Source organism: Palaemon carinicauda, chromosome 2, assembly GCF_036898095.1.
Source record: "Palaemon carinicauda isolate YSFRI2023 chromosome 2, ASM3689809v2, whole genome shotgun sequence".
Classification (NCBI taxonomy): Eukaryota; Metazoa; Arthropoda; class Malacostraca; order Decapoda; family Palaemonidae; genus Palaemon; species Palaemon carinicauda.
The window spans coordinates 203,061,609-203,081,280 of NC_090726.1; the positions used below are offsets into that span (position 1 = coordinate 203,061,609).

The window sequence follows — 19,672 nt, forward strand, 5'->3', positions numbered from 1 at the left end:
AATTGCTCTAACAGCCTTAATTTTTGTCATAGAGAGGTCAGGTTGGTCTCATTCTCTTGTAAAATGCCTGAATTTTTTCAAAAAATTATCAAAAATATGAAAAAAAAAAAATTATATTTTTTTTGCAAGGACGTACCGGTACGTCCATGGGGGTAAAGGGATGAGTTTTGTGAAACGTACCAGTACGTCCTTTGGGGGTAAAAGGGTTAAAGGACGAGGCCTTGTATCCGTGTTGGAACAAATCACAAATTTTATGTAAACATTGGTCTTTGAACTTCACAATAGGTCTACCTGCTGAGTCATCAGCAGCCATTACCTAGCCCTCCCTGGTCTTAGCTTGGATGTAGTGAGGGCTTGGGCACTGATCCTATGTACATATGGTCAGTCTCTAGGGCTTTGTCACTGTCCCTTGCCTCTGCCATTCATGAGCAACCTTCAAGTGCCTCAATCCACCCCGCAATTCTTAGACGGTGGTCTAAGTGATTCGTCATTGAGCCAACATGGGGATGCGGTACTTCCCTACACCTCATTATAAGATCTTTACAGCGGAGTTTTCAGCTTCTCTAAAATTATACTCCGTTCGTAATACTAGGCATGCAGTTAATTCTAATAGTCAGTCCTTCAACATGAGGCTCAATACCAGACAGTATTTTAGAAGTTTTATTCTAGCTGTGACCAAGTTGTTGAATGATCTTCCTAACAAGGTAGTTGAATCGGTATAACTTCAAAAGTTCAAACTTGGAGCAAGTTTTTTATGTTGAACAGGCTGACATAAGTTTTTTATAGTGTATATACAAAATGTCTTATTTTAGTTTAATTGTTAATTACTACTCGTATCGTTTATTTCCTTATTTCCTTTCCTCACTGGGCTATTTTTTCCTGTGCAGCCCTTGGGCTTATAGAGTCTTGCTTTTCCAACTACTGTAGGGCTATAGCTTAGGTAGTATTAATAATAATGATAATATTATTATAAAAGAATAAGGCTTTGTAAATTATACATACATACATACATATACCATGGCACTTCCCCCAATTTTGGGGGGTGGCCGACATCAACAAAGAAACAAAAACAAAAAGGGGACCTCTACTCTCTGTTCCTCCCAGCCTAACAAGGGACTCAACCGAGTTCAGCTGGTACTGCTAGGGTGTCACAGCCCACCCTCCCACATTATCCACCACAGATGAAGCTTCATAATGCTGAATCCCCTACTGCTGCTACCTCCGCGGTCATCTAAGGCATCGGAGGCAGCAGCAGGGCCTACCGGAACTGCGTCACAATCGCTCGCCATTCATTCCTATTTCTAGCACGCTCTCTTGCCTCGCTCACATCTATCCTCCTATCACCCAGAGCTTCCTTCACTCCATCCATCCACCCAATTATAGTTAGGAAAAATACAAATTACTTTTGTTATCACCCCTATTATAGTTGTCATGTAGCCACCAGACTACACTAACCTAGTATTCCTAATTGACAGATCCATGGTCTAGCAGCAATGAACTGCTCAGTATTTACAATAGCTTCTTTACATCGATTCACAGACGCTTTTACCCCTCCCTATTTCTCCCATTTCTGAGTCTTCTATACACATACATTATGCAAGCTGTTATCTTATTGTCTTCAACTATTTTTATTTCCTTTGCATTCTTCTTTCCCACCATTATCCTTACATCAAGGAGTCGGTTTCTTGATGCGTCATCTTCAATGCCTTTTATCAAAGGCATCTTCTTCCACCAAATCTTTTGTTCCATATCACCCTTCTCTCTCTCTCTCTCTCTCTCTCTCTCTCTCTCTCTCTCTCTCTCTCTCTCTCTCTCTCTCTCTCTCTCTCTCTCTCTCCCCCCCCCCGTCCATCCACAACACGTACCCACACCATCTCAGTCAGGACACACTCGTCACTTGTAATCTTTTCTTTGTATTCGGTGTCCACAATTTACTTCCATAAATGAGATTAAATCAATAATCCCTTGGTTTCAATACAAGTCTCTTCCTTTAGTCTATCTACCTTTCTTGCTTCATCTATTCGTCTTGATTTTCCTTTATTAATATCATCCTTTATAATATTTAATCTCAGTAACATTTTCTGGGCTCAACCTGTGTCACTCCGTGAAATGCTCCTTAAAGCACCATTTCTAAGGTATGAATACTGCTAAATATACCAGAGAAAAAAAGTTGCATGGAATGTCAGGAATATACCCAGCTCGCTCACCCTTATAGGGTGTCGGTATAAAAACTGGGTCGAGTGAAACCACTACCAGAGGTCCCTTTCCAATTAGACTTCTCCCTCCTCAACATCCCCCGTTACTACGAGGTGTTGTTCTCTACAGATACTGCCCCCCCCCCACCACTACCACTACCTATCCTCTCATCAATCCTTTTTAGCGCCCGTGAACGTTCGGACGTGTTTTTCGTAGCTCTGTGTTATTGTATGTTTTTGAAGATGTCAGGCATTTTGGAGATCCCTGCTCCCAAGTTGAGTATTATATTTGTCTGTTTGGGATTTCTAGGTAGCGACAAAATCCCTTTATTGTTCCATCTTTAGTTTTTTTTTACCCTCATAACAATACTCTTGATAACATTTAGTTCCAACTCTTGCGTACATTAAAACCTTTACTCTTTTTGCAGTTTCTCGTCGCTATCCACAATAAGTACTGTTGGATGTCGGGTATCTAGAATGGAGAGATTAGAGATGGACTGTAGGATCTCTGTCACTTGTGAGACATATGGCAAGGGGAAACAATTAAAAAAAAATATTCTAGTTATATAAATGTACATTCATGCATACACTATCATAAACCATGGTTTAGGCTATGAATGCAGTAAGTGATTAAAAGTATATTTTTATTTTTTCATGCATAGAGAAGGTTAGGCTATGAATAAGTAATTAAAATTATATTTGATGTTTTTCCAGTGATTTGTTTCAGGTATATGCAGTAAGTGTTTTGATTCATAAAATATGATTTGATAAAAATCTATCCCATCATATTTAGTGAAAAACACTGATTTTTTTAAAAGAAATATGTTCACTGTCAGTTATCGGTGAAATAAGGTATATAGTTTTCATGAGATGCATTATTTCAGATTTGATTAATAATTCGTAAAGAACACAAGAAAGCCAAGCTGAAATTTGTCCTTTTTATGCAAGTACGAGCTATACATGTTCTCTGAAGGATGCGATTTTGTAAGTAAATTACAATGCTGTATTATGTTACTTAACCCTTTTACCCCCAGGCTATTTGGAAATTTCCAACCATTAACCGCCAGGGGTTATTTTTTCCCCTGCACATTTTGCAGTATATATATTTTTTTTAATTGCTCTAACAGCCTTAATTTTTGTTATAGAGAGGTCAGGTTGGTCTCATTCTCTTGGAAAATGCCTGAAGTTTCTCAAAAAATTATAAAAAATATGCAAAAAAAAAATTTAAATGTCAGTTTTCAAATATTAAACTTAGCCGGTGAATATATATATAGCTTACGTCTCCGACGGTCGACAATTCCAAAAACTCACGAGCGATCGCCATGAAGGTTGCTGGGTGTGCCCACCAGCGCCGACTATCGGCCAGATACCGCAAATACTTCTCAACCAATTCAGTTCTTCTCTGTCGGTGGTAGTGACAGCATTGGTTCCGCTCGCGCTTAACCTCAAGTTTCTACCGATTGGTGAAGTACTTGTTCTTGGTTTTATTGCTTTCGCTGTGTTGGTTATCTTCGATAAAACTCTTGAAACCCTTTTTTGATTATTGTTGCTGAACTTGGCTTTCTTTTGGATTTTCTTTGAGATTTTCATAATGGCTGACCCTTCTCCTGTCTATCGTAAATGTGCGAAAGACTGTAATAAACGTCTTCCTAAAGCTTCCATCGATCCTCATACTATTTGTGTTAATTGCCGAGGTAAATCTTGTCAATTAGGGGATCGATGTGAGGAATGTATTGTTTTATCTGAATTCGAGTGGTTGGAGTGTGAGAAATATACTCGGAAACTCGAAAGAGATAGGGTGAGAAGAAGCTCTTCTAGATCTCTAGATTTTTCCTCTTCCCATGCCCCTGAACCTAATCCTTCTCCTGTAGTGGTAGTTTCAGAACCCCCTATTGGCACTAATGAACCTTCTATACGTGATATGTTATTGGCCATTCAAGCGTTGGGTGAGAAGGTCGAATCGTTGGCCTCGGACAGAAATCAGCTTATGTCCGACGTTAAAATTTTAAAGGGTCAAAGTGGTAAAGTGGAAAGTGCATCAAATGTATTTAGTGTTTTGCCGGAGAGTTCGTCTGTTCGTGCTTGTCACTTGCCTTGTCCGAGACCTCTTTCAAGCTCCCCTGCCCCAGGGAGAAGGAATGTCGTAGGACTTAAGGGAGTGAGAGGTGTAAACCAACGTACAGACGTTCCCTCAAAGGTATCAGACGTTGCTCTTCAAGCACGTCCTTACCATAAGACGGGAGAAACGAAGTTCTCCTCGTCTTCCGATGATTCGTCTCATAAGAAACCTTGGCGTAAGGTTTCAAGACCTTTGAAACGCAAGTCGGTCCCTTCAGGACAGGTCCAGCGTCCTGGCTGTAGTCATTGGGACAGCTCTGACCGTATTCAGTCATCGGATGATTGTTCTCCTGTTAAGCGCAAACGTGACATTGAGTTCGAGGGTCACGTTCGGTGCGTTGACTTGCATGCGCAGACGTTGCTGACGTCATGGTCTGTTTCGAGTCCTGTTGACCCTAAGTTGAGTGTCTTACAAGACATGCAGTTAAAACTTTCATCCTTAATGGAAGTTTACGATCATGTCCAGGTTCGTAAGGAACCTTTGCTTGCGGTTCGTCAGTCCGGCAAGTGTGATTCAGGTCTTCAACCTCCTAAGCGGGATTTGTCTCGTCGTTCTGACGTTATCGCTAATGTCAGCGGTGCTGTTAAACGTGATTCTGATCGTGTTCCTTGTCAGTCACGTCAGTCACGTGACGTTGAACTTCAGTTTCCGCAGTCACAGCGTGACTTTGAGCTGCAGTCGCCGCAGTCCCGACGTTCATCGGCCGACTCCGTTGTCCCGACGTGATGTCGACCGTCAGTTGCCGCAGTCTCGTGTTGACTCTCAACCTCAAGACCTTCAGTCTTTGCAGTCTTGACGTGACGTCGTCCCCTCGACTTTTGCTGCGGCTCCTTTGCATATTGATGTGGCCTGTCAAGCTTTGCCGCCTCGGCATGCTGTGTTTTCCCCGTGTCGCAAGACTTTACCTTTGTCGGATGATGTTATTATTATTATTATTATTAAATGCTAAGCTACAACCCTAGTTGGAAAAGCAGGATGCTATAAGCCCAGGGGCCCCAACAGGGAAAATAGCTCAGTGAGGAAAGGAAACAAGGAAAAATAAAATATTTTAAGAATAGTAACAACATTTAAATAAATATTTCCTATATAAACAATAAAAACTTCAACAAAACAAGAGAAAGAGAGACTAGATACAACAGTGTGCCTGAGTGTACCTTCAAGCAAGAGAACTCTAACCCAAGACAGTGGAAGGCCATGGTACAGAGGCTATAGCACTACCCAAGACTAGAGAACAATGGTTTGATTTTGGAGTGTCCTTCTCCTAGTAGAGCTGCTTACCATAGCTAAAGAGTCTCTTCTACCCTCACCAAGAGGAAAGTAGCCACTGAACAATTACATTGCCGTAGTTAACCCCTTGGGTGAAGAAGAATTGTTTAGTAATCTCAGTGTTGTCAGGTGTATGAGGACAGAGGAGAATCTGTAAAGAATAGGCCAGACTATTCGGTGTCTGTGTAGGCAAAGGGAAAGAACCGTAACCAGAGAGAAGGATCCAATATGGTACTGTCTGGCCAGTCAAAGGACCCCCTAACTCTCTAGCGGTAGTATCTCAACGGGCGGCTGGTGTTCCTTCGGATGAGGAAGTTGATGATCCCCTTCCTGCTGATGTGCCTTTGGGGATCCATTCAGATGGGGAGGAGCCTAGGGTTGTCCAGCAATCCCTTGACTTTAAAAAGATTATGCTTATCTTTTGGGAGGTTTTTCCCAATCATTTTGTTACTGCGGCTCCACGTTCGCCGCCGTCTGAATTTACTTTAGGCATGACTTCATCGACTCCGTCGTTTACGAAGTTGGTTCTCTCTCGCTCTTCGAAGAGAGCCTTGCGTTTGTTGGGAGACTGGTTAGTAACCAGGAGAGGTTTAGCGAAGTCTTCTTTTGCCTTTCCCCCTTTCAAATTGGCTTCTCGTGCGAGCGTCTGGTATGACACGGGAGAAGTTCTCGGCTTGGGAGTGCCTGCCTCTGCCCAGGGAGACTTCTCAAGCCTTGTAGACTCTCCTCGTCGTCTAGCCATGAGACGCTCGAAGGTTTGCTGGTCCTCCACAGATCTGGGTCATCTCCTTAAAGGAATTTTCCGTGCCTTCAAGGTTTTCAATTTTTTGGATTGGTCCCTGGGAGCCTTAAGTAAGGTCTCTTCATCGGACAATGATGTCTCTATTCAGATAATGTCTTGCATGGACAAGGCATTAAGGGATGGCTCTAATGAACTGGCGGCTACGTTCACAGCAGGAGTTCTTAAGAAGAGAGAAACTCTGTGTTCTTTTCTTTCTGCAGGGTCAGAAGTCAGAACTTCTTTTTGCTCCCTTATCTTCTACTTTGTTCCCTCAACATCTTATTAGAGATATCGCGGTATCTTTTGTTCAGAAGGACACGCACGATTTAGTGGCTAAGACTGCTCGTAAGGTTTTGCCTTCTTCTTCTCATGTCAGCAGACCCAAGTTTGACACGCCAGCGGCGAGATTTATCCCGCCTTTTTGTGGCAGAGCCCCCAGTATGGGAGGCTCTCGTTCCGATAGCAAACGAGGTAAGAAGAGAGGATCCAAATCCTCACGTGGCAGAGTCTGACTGCCTACGTCCTCAGATAGCGGTAGGGGCCAGATTGACCAACTTCTGGCAGGCCTGGGAGAAGAGGGGTGCAGACCGGGAGACTGTTTTGTTGCTGAAGGAGGGTTACAAAATTCCTTTTGTACGAAGACCTCCGCTATTGAAAGTTCCGATAGACCTCTCTCCCAGGTATCGAGAGGAGACAAAGAGACAGGCGTTGCATCTTCAAGTTTCTCTGTTGTTGGAGAAAGGGGGCGGTGGTGAAAGTCTCGGACCTTCAATCCCCAGGTTTTTACAACCGTCTCTTCCTGGTTCCGAAGAACACAGGAGGTTGGAGGCTAGTGCTGGATGTAAGTGCTCTCAACGTGTTTGTTGTCAAAACAAAATTCACGATGGAGACCACCAAATCCGTTTTAGCAGCGGTCAGAGAGGGCGACTGGATGGTCTCTCTCGACCTGCAGGATGCGTACTTCCACATTCCGATACATCCAAACTCTCAACATTATCTGAGGTTTGTGTACAGGAAGGTGGTGTATCAATTCCGAGCACTGTGCTTCGGCCTCAGCCCTGCTCCTCTTGTTTTTACAAGGCTCATGCGGAATGTAGCGAAGTTCCTACATTTGTCGGGGATCAGAGCCTCCCGTTATTTGGACTGGTTACTCAGGGCGTCGTCCCTTCATCGCTGTCTGGAGGACCTCAAATGGACTTTGGACCTGGCCAAAGAGTTAGGTCTCCTTGTGAACATGGAGAAGTCGCAACTGACTCCATCCCAGACCATTCTTTATTTGGGGATGGAGATACAGAGTCGAGTTTTTCGGGCTTTTCCGTCTTCCACCAGGATGGAGCAGGCTTTGCTCAAAGTCCGTCTCTTGCAAGAGAAAAGCAGTTGCTCTGTGAGAGTTTGGATGAGTCTTCTAGGGACACTTTCGTCGCTGGAGCAGTTTCTCTCTCTAGGGAGACTCAACCTGCGCCCTCTCCAGTTTCACCTAAACCACCATTGGAACAAGGAGGAGGGTTTAGAGACGATCTCGATTCCAATCTCCGATTCAGTCAAGACTTGTCTAGCTTGGTGGGACAGCAACATAAGACTTCGGGAAGGTCTTTCTCTTGCAATCAAGAACCCAAACCATGTGTTGTTTTCAGACGCATCGGATTTGGGTTGGGGAGCGACACTGGACAATCTGGAGTGCTCGGGTCTTTGGTCCACAGACCAGAGAAGTCTTCACATAAACTGCAAAGAGCTTTTAGCAGTCCATCTAGCGTTAAGGAGTTTTGAGAGTCTGGTTCGAAACAAGGTAGTGGAGGTGAATGCAGACAATACCACGGCCTTGGCATACATCTCGAAGCAAGGAGGCACTCACTCCCACTCCCTTTTTGTCATCGCAAGGGACCTTCTCACTTGGTCAAAAGATCGAAACATCTCTCTTTTGACGAGATTCGTCCAAGGGGAGATGAATGTCTTAGCGGACTGTCTCAGCCGAAGAGGACAGGTTATTCCTACGGAGTGGACGCTGCACAAGGATGTGTGCGAAAGACTATGGATGACTTGGGGTTGACCCACCATCGATCTCTTTGCGACCTCTTTGACAAAGAGGCTCCCGACTTATTGCTTTTCTGTTCCAGATCCAGAGGCGGCCCACATAGACGCGTTCCTTCTGGACTGGTCTCACCTAGACATCTATGCCTTTCCACCGTTCAAGATCCTAAACAAGGTGCTTCAGAAGTTCGCCTCTCACGAAGGGACCAGGTTGACGTTGGTTGCTCCCCTCTGGCCCGCGAGAGAGTGGTTCACAGAGGTACTTCTATGGCTAGTAGACATTCCAAGAAGTCTACCGTTGCGGATGGATCTCCTGCGTCAGCCTCACGTAAAGAGATTTCATCAAAGCCTCCCCGCGCTTCGTCTAACTGCCTTCAGACTATCGAAAGACTCTCTAGAGCTCGAGGGTTTTCGAAGGAGGCAGCTAGAGCGATCGCGAGGGCTAGAAGATCCTCTACCATCAGGATTTATCAATCTAAATGGGAGGTATTTAGAGACTGGTGCAAGTCCTCCTCTATTTCCTCTTCCAGTACCTCTGTAGCGCAGATTGCAGATTTTCTGCTTTATCTGAGAAATGGTCGCTCCCTTTCTGCGTCTACCATTAAAGGCTACAGAAGCATGTTAGCTTCTGTTTTCAGGCATAGAAATTTGGATCTATCTAATAACAAAGATCTTCAAGACCTTCTTAAGTCTTTTGAGACTTCCAAGGAGCGTCATATTTCTACTCCTGCTTGAAACTTGGACGTGGTCCTGCAGTTCCTTATGTCAGACAGGTTTGAACCATTAAATTCAGCCTCCCTGAAGGATCTTACCCTCAATACTCTTTTCTTGGTGAGCTTGGCTTCTGCGAAAAGGGTTAGTGAGATACATGCTTTTAGCAAGAATATCGGCTTCTCCGCTAATAAAGCAGTATGTTCTCTTCAGCTTGGTTTCTTGGCCAAAAATGAACTTCCGTCTCGTCCATGGCCTAAATCATTTGAACTTCCCAGTCTATCTGAGATTGTTGGGAATGAAGTTGAAAGAGTGCTGTGCCCCGTTAGAGCTCTTAAATTTTATTTATCTAGAACTAAACCGCTGCGAGGTTTTTCAAAGGCTTTATGGTGCTCCGTTAAAAAGCCCTCTTTGCCCATGTCGAAGAATGCGTTGTCTTATTTTATTAGACTATTGATTAGAGAGGCACACTTTCATTTAAATGAGAAGGATCGTAATTTGCTTAAAGTTAAGGCTCATGAAGTTAGAGCGGTAGCGACTTTAGTAGCGTTTAAACAAAATAGATCCCTTAGAAGTATTATGGACGCGACCTTTTGGAGAAGCAAGTCGGTGTTCGCTTCATATTACTTGAAAGATGTCCAGACTCTTTATGAGGACTGCTACACGTTGGGACCATTCGTAGCAGCGAGTGCAGTAGTGGGTGAAGGTTCTACCACTACATTCCCTTAATCCCAATATCCTTTTAATCTTCTCTTGAAATTTTTAATCTTGTTTTGGGTTGTACGGGAGACTAAGAAGTCTTTCGCAATCTTTTGATTTTGCGGGTGGTCAAAATATTGTTTCTTGAGAGCGCCCAGATTAAGGGTATTGAGGTCCTGTTGTAGGGGTGTTGTTCACCCAGATTATAACAGCTCCTGGGAGTCTTTCAGCATCCTGAGAGGATCGCTGGGCTTCGTGAGGATAGCGGACTAATGAGGCAGAGTAATCATCAGAGTCAGCTTCCTTATCAGGTACGTATACTTAAGTTTGTTTTTTGAATATTTGTCAAAAACTCTTGAGCATATACGCCTTTATTATTTTAATACTGGTCTCTACCCACCACCATGGGTGTGAATCAGCTATATATATATTCACCGGGTAAGTTTGATATTTAAAAATGATATTTTCAATTTAAAATAAATCTTTTAATATACTTACCCAGTGAATATATATAATTAAAGGCCCTCCCTTCCTCCCCGATAGAGACCCTACGGACTGAGAAGAACTGAATTGGTTGAGAAGTATTTGCGGTATCTGGCCGATAGTCGGCGCTGGTGGGCACACCTAGCAACCTTCATGGCGATCCCTCGCGAGTTTTTGGAATCAGTCGACCGTCGGAGATGTAAGCTATATATATATTCACCGGGTAAGTATATTCAAAAATTTATTCTAAATTGAAAATATCATTTTTTGCAAGGATGTACCTGTACGTCCATGGGGGTAGAGGGATGAGTTTTGTGAAACGCACCAGTACGTCCTTTGGGGGTAAAAGAGTTAAGTCAGTTGAAAACACAGTTACTGTACATTTGATTGCTAAATAATGTTCTTAATTCTTACAGGGAATTTTAAGTTTTAGCATTATAACAGTACTTGAAAAGTAACTCAATTTATCGTTGCTGAAATTTCAATTTTTAACCTGCTATATGCGTTTGGTAGGAATTATTAGATTATGTAATAAGAAGGGTTTTTCACATGAACTGTGGTAAATTACAGTCTCTGTACTTTGAAATAATGTATTTAATTACTAGTAGTTCATAAGTCAGGGAAATGTATTGAAATTTTAAAATGTATATGATTTTTAGTTTGTAGGTAGTTTCAGTACATGAATAATCAACTGTTCCTACACTAATACAAACCATTAACCTTTATGTAGGGAGTATGTTTCACTGCGAAAGCTGGACGTCTGTTGAATTGTTTAATGTGCAGTTAAGCGACAGTTGGGCCCGAGGGTGAGGAGCCCAAGTTCCTACTTGTCAAAGTCTCTTCATTTATTTATTTGGATGCATCATGTACGGACGTACCGATGTGCCCTCGAGCAAACTTTTAAATTTCTTTTTCTTTCAGGCAGTGAATACTGGCTGGTATTGTGAAGGATTGTCTTAACATCCAGTGTTTTTTTGTTAAACCAGCTGTAAACCCACTCTCTCTCTCTCTCTCTGATCTTGCTAGGAGCATGATTGCTCTCAATCGTCCCTGTGTGCCGAGTATAGGTGGTGACCACCTTGCAGTGGCAGACGTGTGTTTTGAGGGGAGGAAGAGAGGTTTGCTTCTTCTTTCCACTCATATAATGCATCTACTTTTACTACTCATGCGCTTACTCCCCTGGCTAATTCTCCGGGCGTGTGTAACAGGAGTAAGGAGCCCACAGACCTATGTGTGGAGTTCCCTATAGGAGGTTTGAGGCTCTTCTCCGTTTGTGCTATCACTGACAACAAGTGTGACCTAAGGAGGTTTTGGCCTCGTTAGGTCTTTCAGGTAGGCTTTCCAGTGCCAGTGTCACCTTAGTGACGCCAGTGGTGAAGAGGGTATCAGTGTTCCGGTGGTGTCCACAGTGACTCCCTCTCTTTAGTGGCTCTGGGCCAAAGGATGCTTTCCCCAGTGGCGGGGGTTGGTGTTCCCCATGCATCTCCCCAACCCAGTCACTCCTACCCCCCTTCCCCTTACTTCACACCAACCTTGTCACTTTTGCCCCCCTTCCCCTTTGCTTCACCGGTGTGCCTGAGGTGTCTGAGGCTTCCACTTCCCTGTACAGTAATTGTAGGTTTCTGGAAAGGTAAGGTAAAGGCGAGAGTTATCCCTGTCCCCGGGGTTACTCCGATCCCCGGCATGGAGTCGCTTATTCCCACCAGTTCCCTTTTCTGTCACACCAACATTGTGCCTGCCAAAGGGCCCAGGGCCTGTTCCTCCTCCCTTCTTGTCATTGGTTATTCCTCCAGCCTCACTCCTTGCTGGGTTGCGGTGCCTTGTTAGTGTGCTTTCCCCTTCTCTTGTGACAGTGTGCCCCAGCGTTATGGCTACTGTTGAAGCAACCCGTATGGTGAAATGTTGTCATTGGTGGTCACTCAGACCTCAACCGTTCTGCTTGCAGAGCCAGGAAGAGGGAGAAATGGGAGTGCATTTCTTCCTCATACTCCTCCTTGCTGTTTCCCAACTCTTCTTCTAGGATGAAGGAAGAGGAAGAGGTCAAAGAAGTCCAGGAAGACCAGCCGCAGTCATAGGGATAGGGCTCCCCGTGTTACCATCTCTCTTTTAAGATGGGTAGATGGCACCCAAGAGTTTCTGGGGCCTGTGGCCCGGGTAGCCCCAGCTTCCCCGTAGCAAGCCAAGAAAGAAGTGTACGGCTCCATACGCTTTCTGTTCTAAGATTAATGGATGAGCTTTGGCGACATCAATCTCCCTTCCTTCCAGGACACAAGACTCCCGTTCCTCCCTCTACTGACGAATTGTTTCTCAGGTTGGTAGAGGGGATAACACCATTTGATGCTATGCTTGAGTGCATGCCCTCTTTGGTAGGCCAAGAGTCTAGAGTGAAGGGCTTTGTTCCCTGTGCCTTGGAGCACGGGGCTATGGTTGCCACTCTGCCCTGACTAGCAGTACTGTAGTAGAATCTGGTATGTTTCAACAGTTCTTCTGGGTCCCGTGACAGTTCTCCTCCTCCCTTTGCTGTTGGCCAGCCAGGGCCATCGTCAGCCCGTTGTACTCAGGATGGGTGGAGCAGTCTCCAAAGCATTCTTCTTTATCCTCGGCTTTGGTGAGACATTAGGTGTGCTCGAGGGCTGGATGTCTTGAAGACTCCACTCATTGATCAGCACTTTGTGCTCCTCAAGGATCATGGCCTCTATTTGGTTGCAAGCATTCCAAGAATGTTTGAGGAGGCAATCAGTAGTATTGATGAGCAACATCATCACTGTAGTGGCGCACGTTAACTAGGAAGAGGGCACGGTCTCGTGTCCTCTCTGCGAGCTGACGAAGCGGATGCACATCTGGGCGACATTTCACGCTGTGTTGTCAGCATGGTACATTCCAGACAAAAGGAATGTACTAACAGACATACCAAGTCACTGCGGGCAGTGGTCCCTAAATCCTCTTGTAGTGAAAAGGCTTTTTGCCCTGTGAGCTCTCCAGGGCTCGACCTGTTTGCCATCCAGCTGAACAGGAAGCTCCACATGTTCTGCTTCCCTGTTCCAGACCCATGGGTGGTGTTCAAAGATGCTTTCCAACACCCATGGGACCACTTAGACATGTATTCCTATCTGCTGTTCAGCCTGATCTGGCCGGTAATCATAACGGTGTTGATTACGCCAGGACTCAGGATGACCCTAGGTGCTCCTAATCTGCTTGCTCCTCTGGTTGAGGTCTCGAGAGAACTACCCTAGTGGCCAACGGGTTTCTGTCTGCCACAGATGCAGAGGTACCACCAGGTCATGGAATCCTTGGATCTTGAAGGGTAGAGACTATCCACCATCTCTTTAAGCAAAAAGGCTTTTCACGAGGCACTGCACAGAAAATGTCTGGATACCTTGGGTGGTCGTTTATAGCTGTCTACCAAACCAAGTGGGCCATCATCTGCGATTGGTGTTGTAAAATGGATATTTCTCCAGTCAGAGCAACTTTAGCACAGATCCCGCATTTCCTCGACTTCGTTTCCTAAAGAGGCGTGTCTTGGTCGCGGCTGTCAAAGGATACCGCTTGGCCTTGAATATGGGCTTCCAACTGTATGGTATAAATCTCTGCTTCCTGAAAGCTGCTCGTGAGAAGCTTTGAGCAGTCTTTCTTGCCCACTTCGGAATCTCAGGCCCCTGAAGTGGGAACTGACTTTAGTCCTTAGGGCATTTTACGAGTACCCTGTTTGAACCTTTGAGGAGGTCGTCAGACAGATCAGACTCTCAAGACTGTCTTTCTGCTAACTTTAGCTTCGGCAAAGTCAGTGAGTAACACGGTCTTTCTTATTTAGTCACCCATGCTGAGGGGTGGAAGGAGGTCTTTAGTTTTGTGCCAGACTTTGTGTCCAAAACCAAACGGTGCATGAGCCCAGGTTTCAATCCTTCTCCACGCCCTCTCTTCCGGAGGTGTCGTGTGGTAATCGACGGGAAATGGTCTTGTATCATGTGAGGACTCTGCGGTGCTATCTGAAAAGGACCCGACACCTCAGGCCTTCAGAGACTTTTTGTGACCACTGGCATGTCCAAGAAAGATGAGTCAAGGAACACAATCTCTTTCTGGTTTCACGAGACAATCTCTAGAGCGTGCGCTTCGAATGATGAGAGAGCCAGGACCAGAGCTCACAAAGTCAGGGGTTTTGGCTCCAATCTTGATTTCAGGAGAAACCTGTCAGTGGGCCAAGTGTTGAAGGCCTGTCATTGGAAAAGGCAGACGACCCCCTACTTGTGAGAGTATACCGACCAGTCCCTTGTCACCTTTTGTGCATGGTTCTGTGGTGGCGGCTCAAGTAGTTGTGTAACCATTCCAGCTTCCACACAAGACAAGAATGTATCTTGTTTATGGTCATGTGTAGGTGCATCCCTGGAATGAACAGTGGTATAACTCGCTGTTCATTCTTCTGTCCCACCTCTCAGGGACCAAGCCGTCAAATCGTTTCATGCTGAACGGACTTGATACTGCAAAGTTCGACGTCAAAGCTCCATTCTGCAAGTCTGAAGAAATATATCTCCCTTCTCCCTTTAATGGGTATGGGCATTGTGGATCTCATACCAACCCATTAATCATCATACTTATTTGTTTCCAACTGATGTCCCCTATGGGGGGAAGAGGAGCTCCAGTTTGATCAAGTACAGTACAGCCTGGGTCTTATCAGTCTCTCATCCCAATGACAGTCATAGGAGGTTACTGGGGTCATCGTTTTGCTTTTACATCGGTCAAGTAGTGATCACTTCCAGGGAAGAATTAGAACCTTTCAGTTTAGGTTCCAGGGGACTTCCAACCCACAACGCAACAAGTCTCCCTAATTAAAGGACGAGGGTTTGTATGCCGGTATAGGAACAAATCAAAAATATTTAAAAAAGTAATTTGTCTTTTTTTCCTAGCAATACAAACATGAATCCTTTAATCAAACTTCTTTCCTCAACCACCCCCTCAGTCCTGGGCCGAAAGGGCGAAAGTGAAGGCTTTTTGTTTGGAAAGGAGCATGGCTTTTTAGCCCGTACCCTCACCAGCTGGAGAGGGCTAGTGCTACTCACCTTGCACCCTCTTTAGCTGGATAACCCCCTTTATCCAACTTTAACTACTGACTCCAGCTTGCACTGAATCAATCTCTAATGGAAGGACTCAGGTTTGGTAAAAATGAATTGTTCTTGAAAAATTTGTGATCGAGTCATTACTTTGGGAGAGGCCTAAATCTGTCAAGATTAAGGAATATGGGAAACTTTTAAGCTTTTATTTTTTTTTTTATATAAAACTGAGCTTCCAGAGAAAAGCAATATGATCATTAGGGGAGTATAGACCAAAAAATTTTACTACCAAAACTCAATTTCTTTACCTTTGCTTACCTTCAGTTCATAGAATAGCGTTGCTACCTAGAGTACAAACATTTGAAGTTGTCTATTTCGTAAATTGAACTTGAGCTTTCACTTGCTCATCTTAATTAGGTTATGCCCAGTTTGGCTTTGGTAGTTGCTGCCTGTAGTCAGCACAGTTCTAGTCAGCAAGAATTTATTTTTCCGTTTTCTTTCCCGTAAATGATGGGAAAATATTTTGACCTTTGGCATACTGTACGATATAGATTTCTTGGTTTTCAGCGAATGGATATACCTTCAGTTGCTCATGTAGCCAGTGTTAATGGATAAATCTCATCTTCAATTGCCCATGTAGCCAGTGTCTCGGCTATTTCGTATTGGATGCCTTGAGCTAAAGGTTAGTGGTTTAACTAAATCATTCACTCTAACTCCAGAATTGGTGTACTGATTATTTAGTTATTGGAGAACCTGAATATGTTTCTTATCCAATTCACAAAATTGGAGAATCTTTATATGTTTCTTGTCCAATTCACAAAATTTCCTTTAGTAGCTTTTATAACTTTCATTTAAAAAGGTAACCTGTTTCATTGGGATTGTCCTTGAAACAATTTACATGTACACCAATGACAGTCTACTAAGGTAGTGACTTCATGCAATAGGTCACATCCCCGTTGAGTGGTTAGAATGGTATTAATTGCTACCAAGAGGTGCACAATAGGCATTACTTTATTACTTTTGAGGGTCATTGCTAGGCTCTTTCTGCCCCTTGCTACAATTACCTTTTGGCGTTTTATAGACTACACCTCTGTTCCTGCTAAGTTTACTTGTACTTGCAGTCCAATCTTTCTACCTTCAGTTTCAAGATACAAACTTGAGGTTTCCCTCTTGTTGTACATGGATACTGAATGAACTTCCTAAGGCTTGGTGTCAGGCTTTGTTATTCAACAAGCAACATAAAGGTATTCCTGCTATCTTGACATCTTGCCTAGTGTAGGCTTTACTTCATTTCCTACTGAAGGCATTCTGGAACTTTACACAAATAAACATATAGGATTTTAGGGATTAATACTGAGGCATATTATTAAAACTTTTTATATAAAACATTATTCATTATTGCACTGCCTATAACAATGGAAACAAATCAACATAATACAACCACATCATTAAAATAACAAGATAGGACCATGTGACATTATGCAGTACATCTGTGAATGTCAAATATTGACAAATATCATGTAAATGATGGTGAAAAAAAAAAACACTTTAAATTTACATGATACTGTATACATCTTCACTCCTCCATTCAAAGCTAAATCAAATAAGTCTTCACATAATATATACATGCCATTATTTACAAGAATAAAAAGGGGTCCATTGATAAAAGCAGTGGTGCCTGTGCAGCAGCATTTACAACTATAGCCCTAATGATGACTTTAGGGCCTGAAACAAATGGGTACCTAAACATTTTTCAAAATAGTCACTTCTTACCTGTATTGTAAGGGGAAAAAAAGTGTCAGGTAACCACATAATGATACTAACCCTCTGGTGATCCCGGCCGTTACAAAAATAGCTGTCAGTCTTGTGACCTACGGCCGGGGGAACTGTGACGTCATGCGTCAACCTACTTGCGTTGACGTCTCCTAACTAACAAGGATTACAGATAGATATAAACTGAAAATTGCATTGCAAAGCTGAATAAATTTTCTATATATAGAACTTATGGTTACATCATCCTCAGAGGGTTAAGTCTATCACTATTCATTAACAAAAAGTTGTACATACAATAATCTTCTCAAATAAGTACATCAAAAATACTTTCTAATCACATGGAATGTCAAATTCATATTTAACATGGACGGCTCTGTTTTATTACAAACTAAATAAATTGGCCTCTTGTTATACCTATTTCCAGTCAATGCCTCTAAAACAAGGAAATAAAAAATATACATTACTTAAAAGGAATAAAACTACAGAAAAAGGCAGTATTTCAGGTTTTTGGGGTCCTAAAATTAGCTTCTAAAAATTTAAGGAAACTATGATGATACACGGTCTACATTTTTTTTGTGTAAAAATAGACTCATTTATAATTTCTCTTCAATGCATTTAATAATAATAAAAAATACATTGTATATTTGAAAACAGTATTAGTACCATATCATCCATGAGCTATGTTCTCTCAAATGTTAGAGATGTACATTGCATCATTTATTTCAATTTCCACATATCACTTCCAACACACCAAGCACCAGAAATTATTTATGGTACCTCATGGTATATATAAAGATCAATCAGCATTTTCTTAAAAAGTGCTTTTCAACACTAAAGTTCTCAAAAATATAACGCGACAGTCAAATCTATAACGTTTCTGAAATATAATATTCATCTGGTTTAATTTGGGACGGCATCCCTTAGGCATAAAAGGTTGTGGCAAATGTAGAACCATTCTGGGTAAAGTTGCCATATATGTCTTTTAATATATATCTATAATTTTATATATATATACTTTTTTTTATACAGTTTTAGCATTCAGAATTATCATCCTCAACCACTAACTTTTGCGTATCTTTACCAGAATCATTGCTAGAAGGGCTAAGTTCTTTTTTGCGAAGCTGAATATTTGGCGATGCCTTCTGCATCATTGCCGAGGGAGAAAGCACGGCTAAAGCGGGAGCACCTGTCAGAGGCGTACCATTACTTGCTTCCTGCCCATCCAAGTTCAGGATTTTACTTTTACTTGTATCTAAAGGTACTTCGTATAATCCTTTTGACCCTGATCGGTCCACAGAGCCTCCTTCCATGGATCCAACAGCATCGTACATGGGGTTGCTGAAGTTGTGATTCTTGCCGGCAACTTCTCCGAGACTAACTTCTCCATCGAGAGGTACCTGTGAAAACATTTAAAATTTAAATTGATATCTTAACTAAATTGCTTAACTGCTAAACACAATTTTTCATATTAAATAATTTAAGAACTATTGCTGTGCTACCACATAGTGCTTTTTTTTAGTGGACTGTTAAGTCTATAACAAGAATAATAGCTTAATTCTCTTCAAGTATTCACTAAAATAATCATTTGTTTTACCAAAAAGATCTGTCTTTAATATTGCCAATTTTATATTATTACTCGAACAAGACACATTCCTTTGAATAAAGAATTTTTTTTTTTTTTTGTGGCAACTTACGTGGGTAATGCATGTTTCACAATTCATGATCAGACATTCACACCTGATAGCATTTTGAAAGTTTTTTTTTCCCCCCCAGTGTTCACAGCATCTCTAGCCCTATGAGCTACTGACGAGGGGTTCAGGAGAGCCTATAGTTTTACATAACATGCAAACAACAGCCATTGGCATTCTCTCATCCTAGTTTTGGTGGTGGCACTGATCATACATCTATAACAAGGTCAGTATTTTTTAACATTGCCCTTTCCATTGTCACTACTGCGCATGTTACCTTTAAACCAAGTTTAGTCAACATCAGCATGGTGGTGGCACTGATCATACATCTATAACAAGGTCTGTCTTTTTTAACATTGCCCTTTCCATTGTCACTACTGCGCATGTTACCTTTGAACCAAGTTTAGTCAACATCAGCATAAGATTTCATAACTTTTGAAATTATTTCTATTTACCTCCCTTGATATTCATATTGCTTCTGTCTGGAGGTCTGGGTTTTATCGAAACTTACCCTAAAAGTAAAAAGGAAATAAATCCTATTTTCTTCCCTTTTAATAGGTTTTAGGTTTTTTAGTGTCTTTGGAGATTTTTTAGCAACTACTGCGAAGAGTTCCAAGATTTCTGGATAATTACAATCCGCGTTATGTCTCCATTCCTGCTTTTCCAGGTGGGAGGTCCCGTGGGAGGTCCCCTTGAGCGCTTGACATTTGCCATCGTCGAAGTTGTCCTTTGGCGTATGCTCGCAAGGTTATTTCTCAACTTTGACCATTCGTCTTTATTGGAGGGAAATTGTAAACGTACCATGTAGATGGTCTACTTTTCTCCAGTCCTTCAAGAGACAACTCTCTAGTGCACTTTTCCTGGACATCATCCAGGAGTTTCAC

The 19,672-nt window shown here is 42.7% G+C and overlaps 1 protein-coding gene across 1 annotated transcript in view; it reads right to left on the minus strand.

Annotated features, from left to right (window-relative positions):
* Positions 1-16,688: 16,688 nt before the first annotated feature.
* Positions 16,689-19,672, minus strand: part of mgl (megalin) — a 65,347-nt gene continuing 62,363 nt past the window's right edge. Inside the window, exon 55 of the mRNA XM_068361412.1 lies at positions 16,689-18,497. Coding sequence (XP_068217513.1) covers positions 18,132-18,497 — 366 coding nt within the window. The 3' untranslated portion in view covers positions 16,689-18,131. The remainder of the gene's footprint in view (positions 18,498-19,672) is intronic.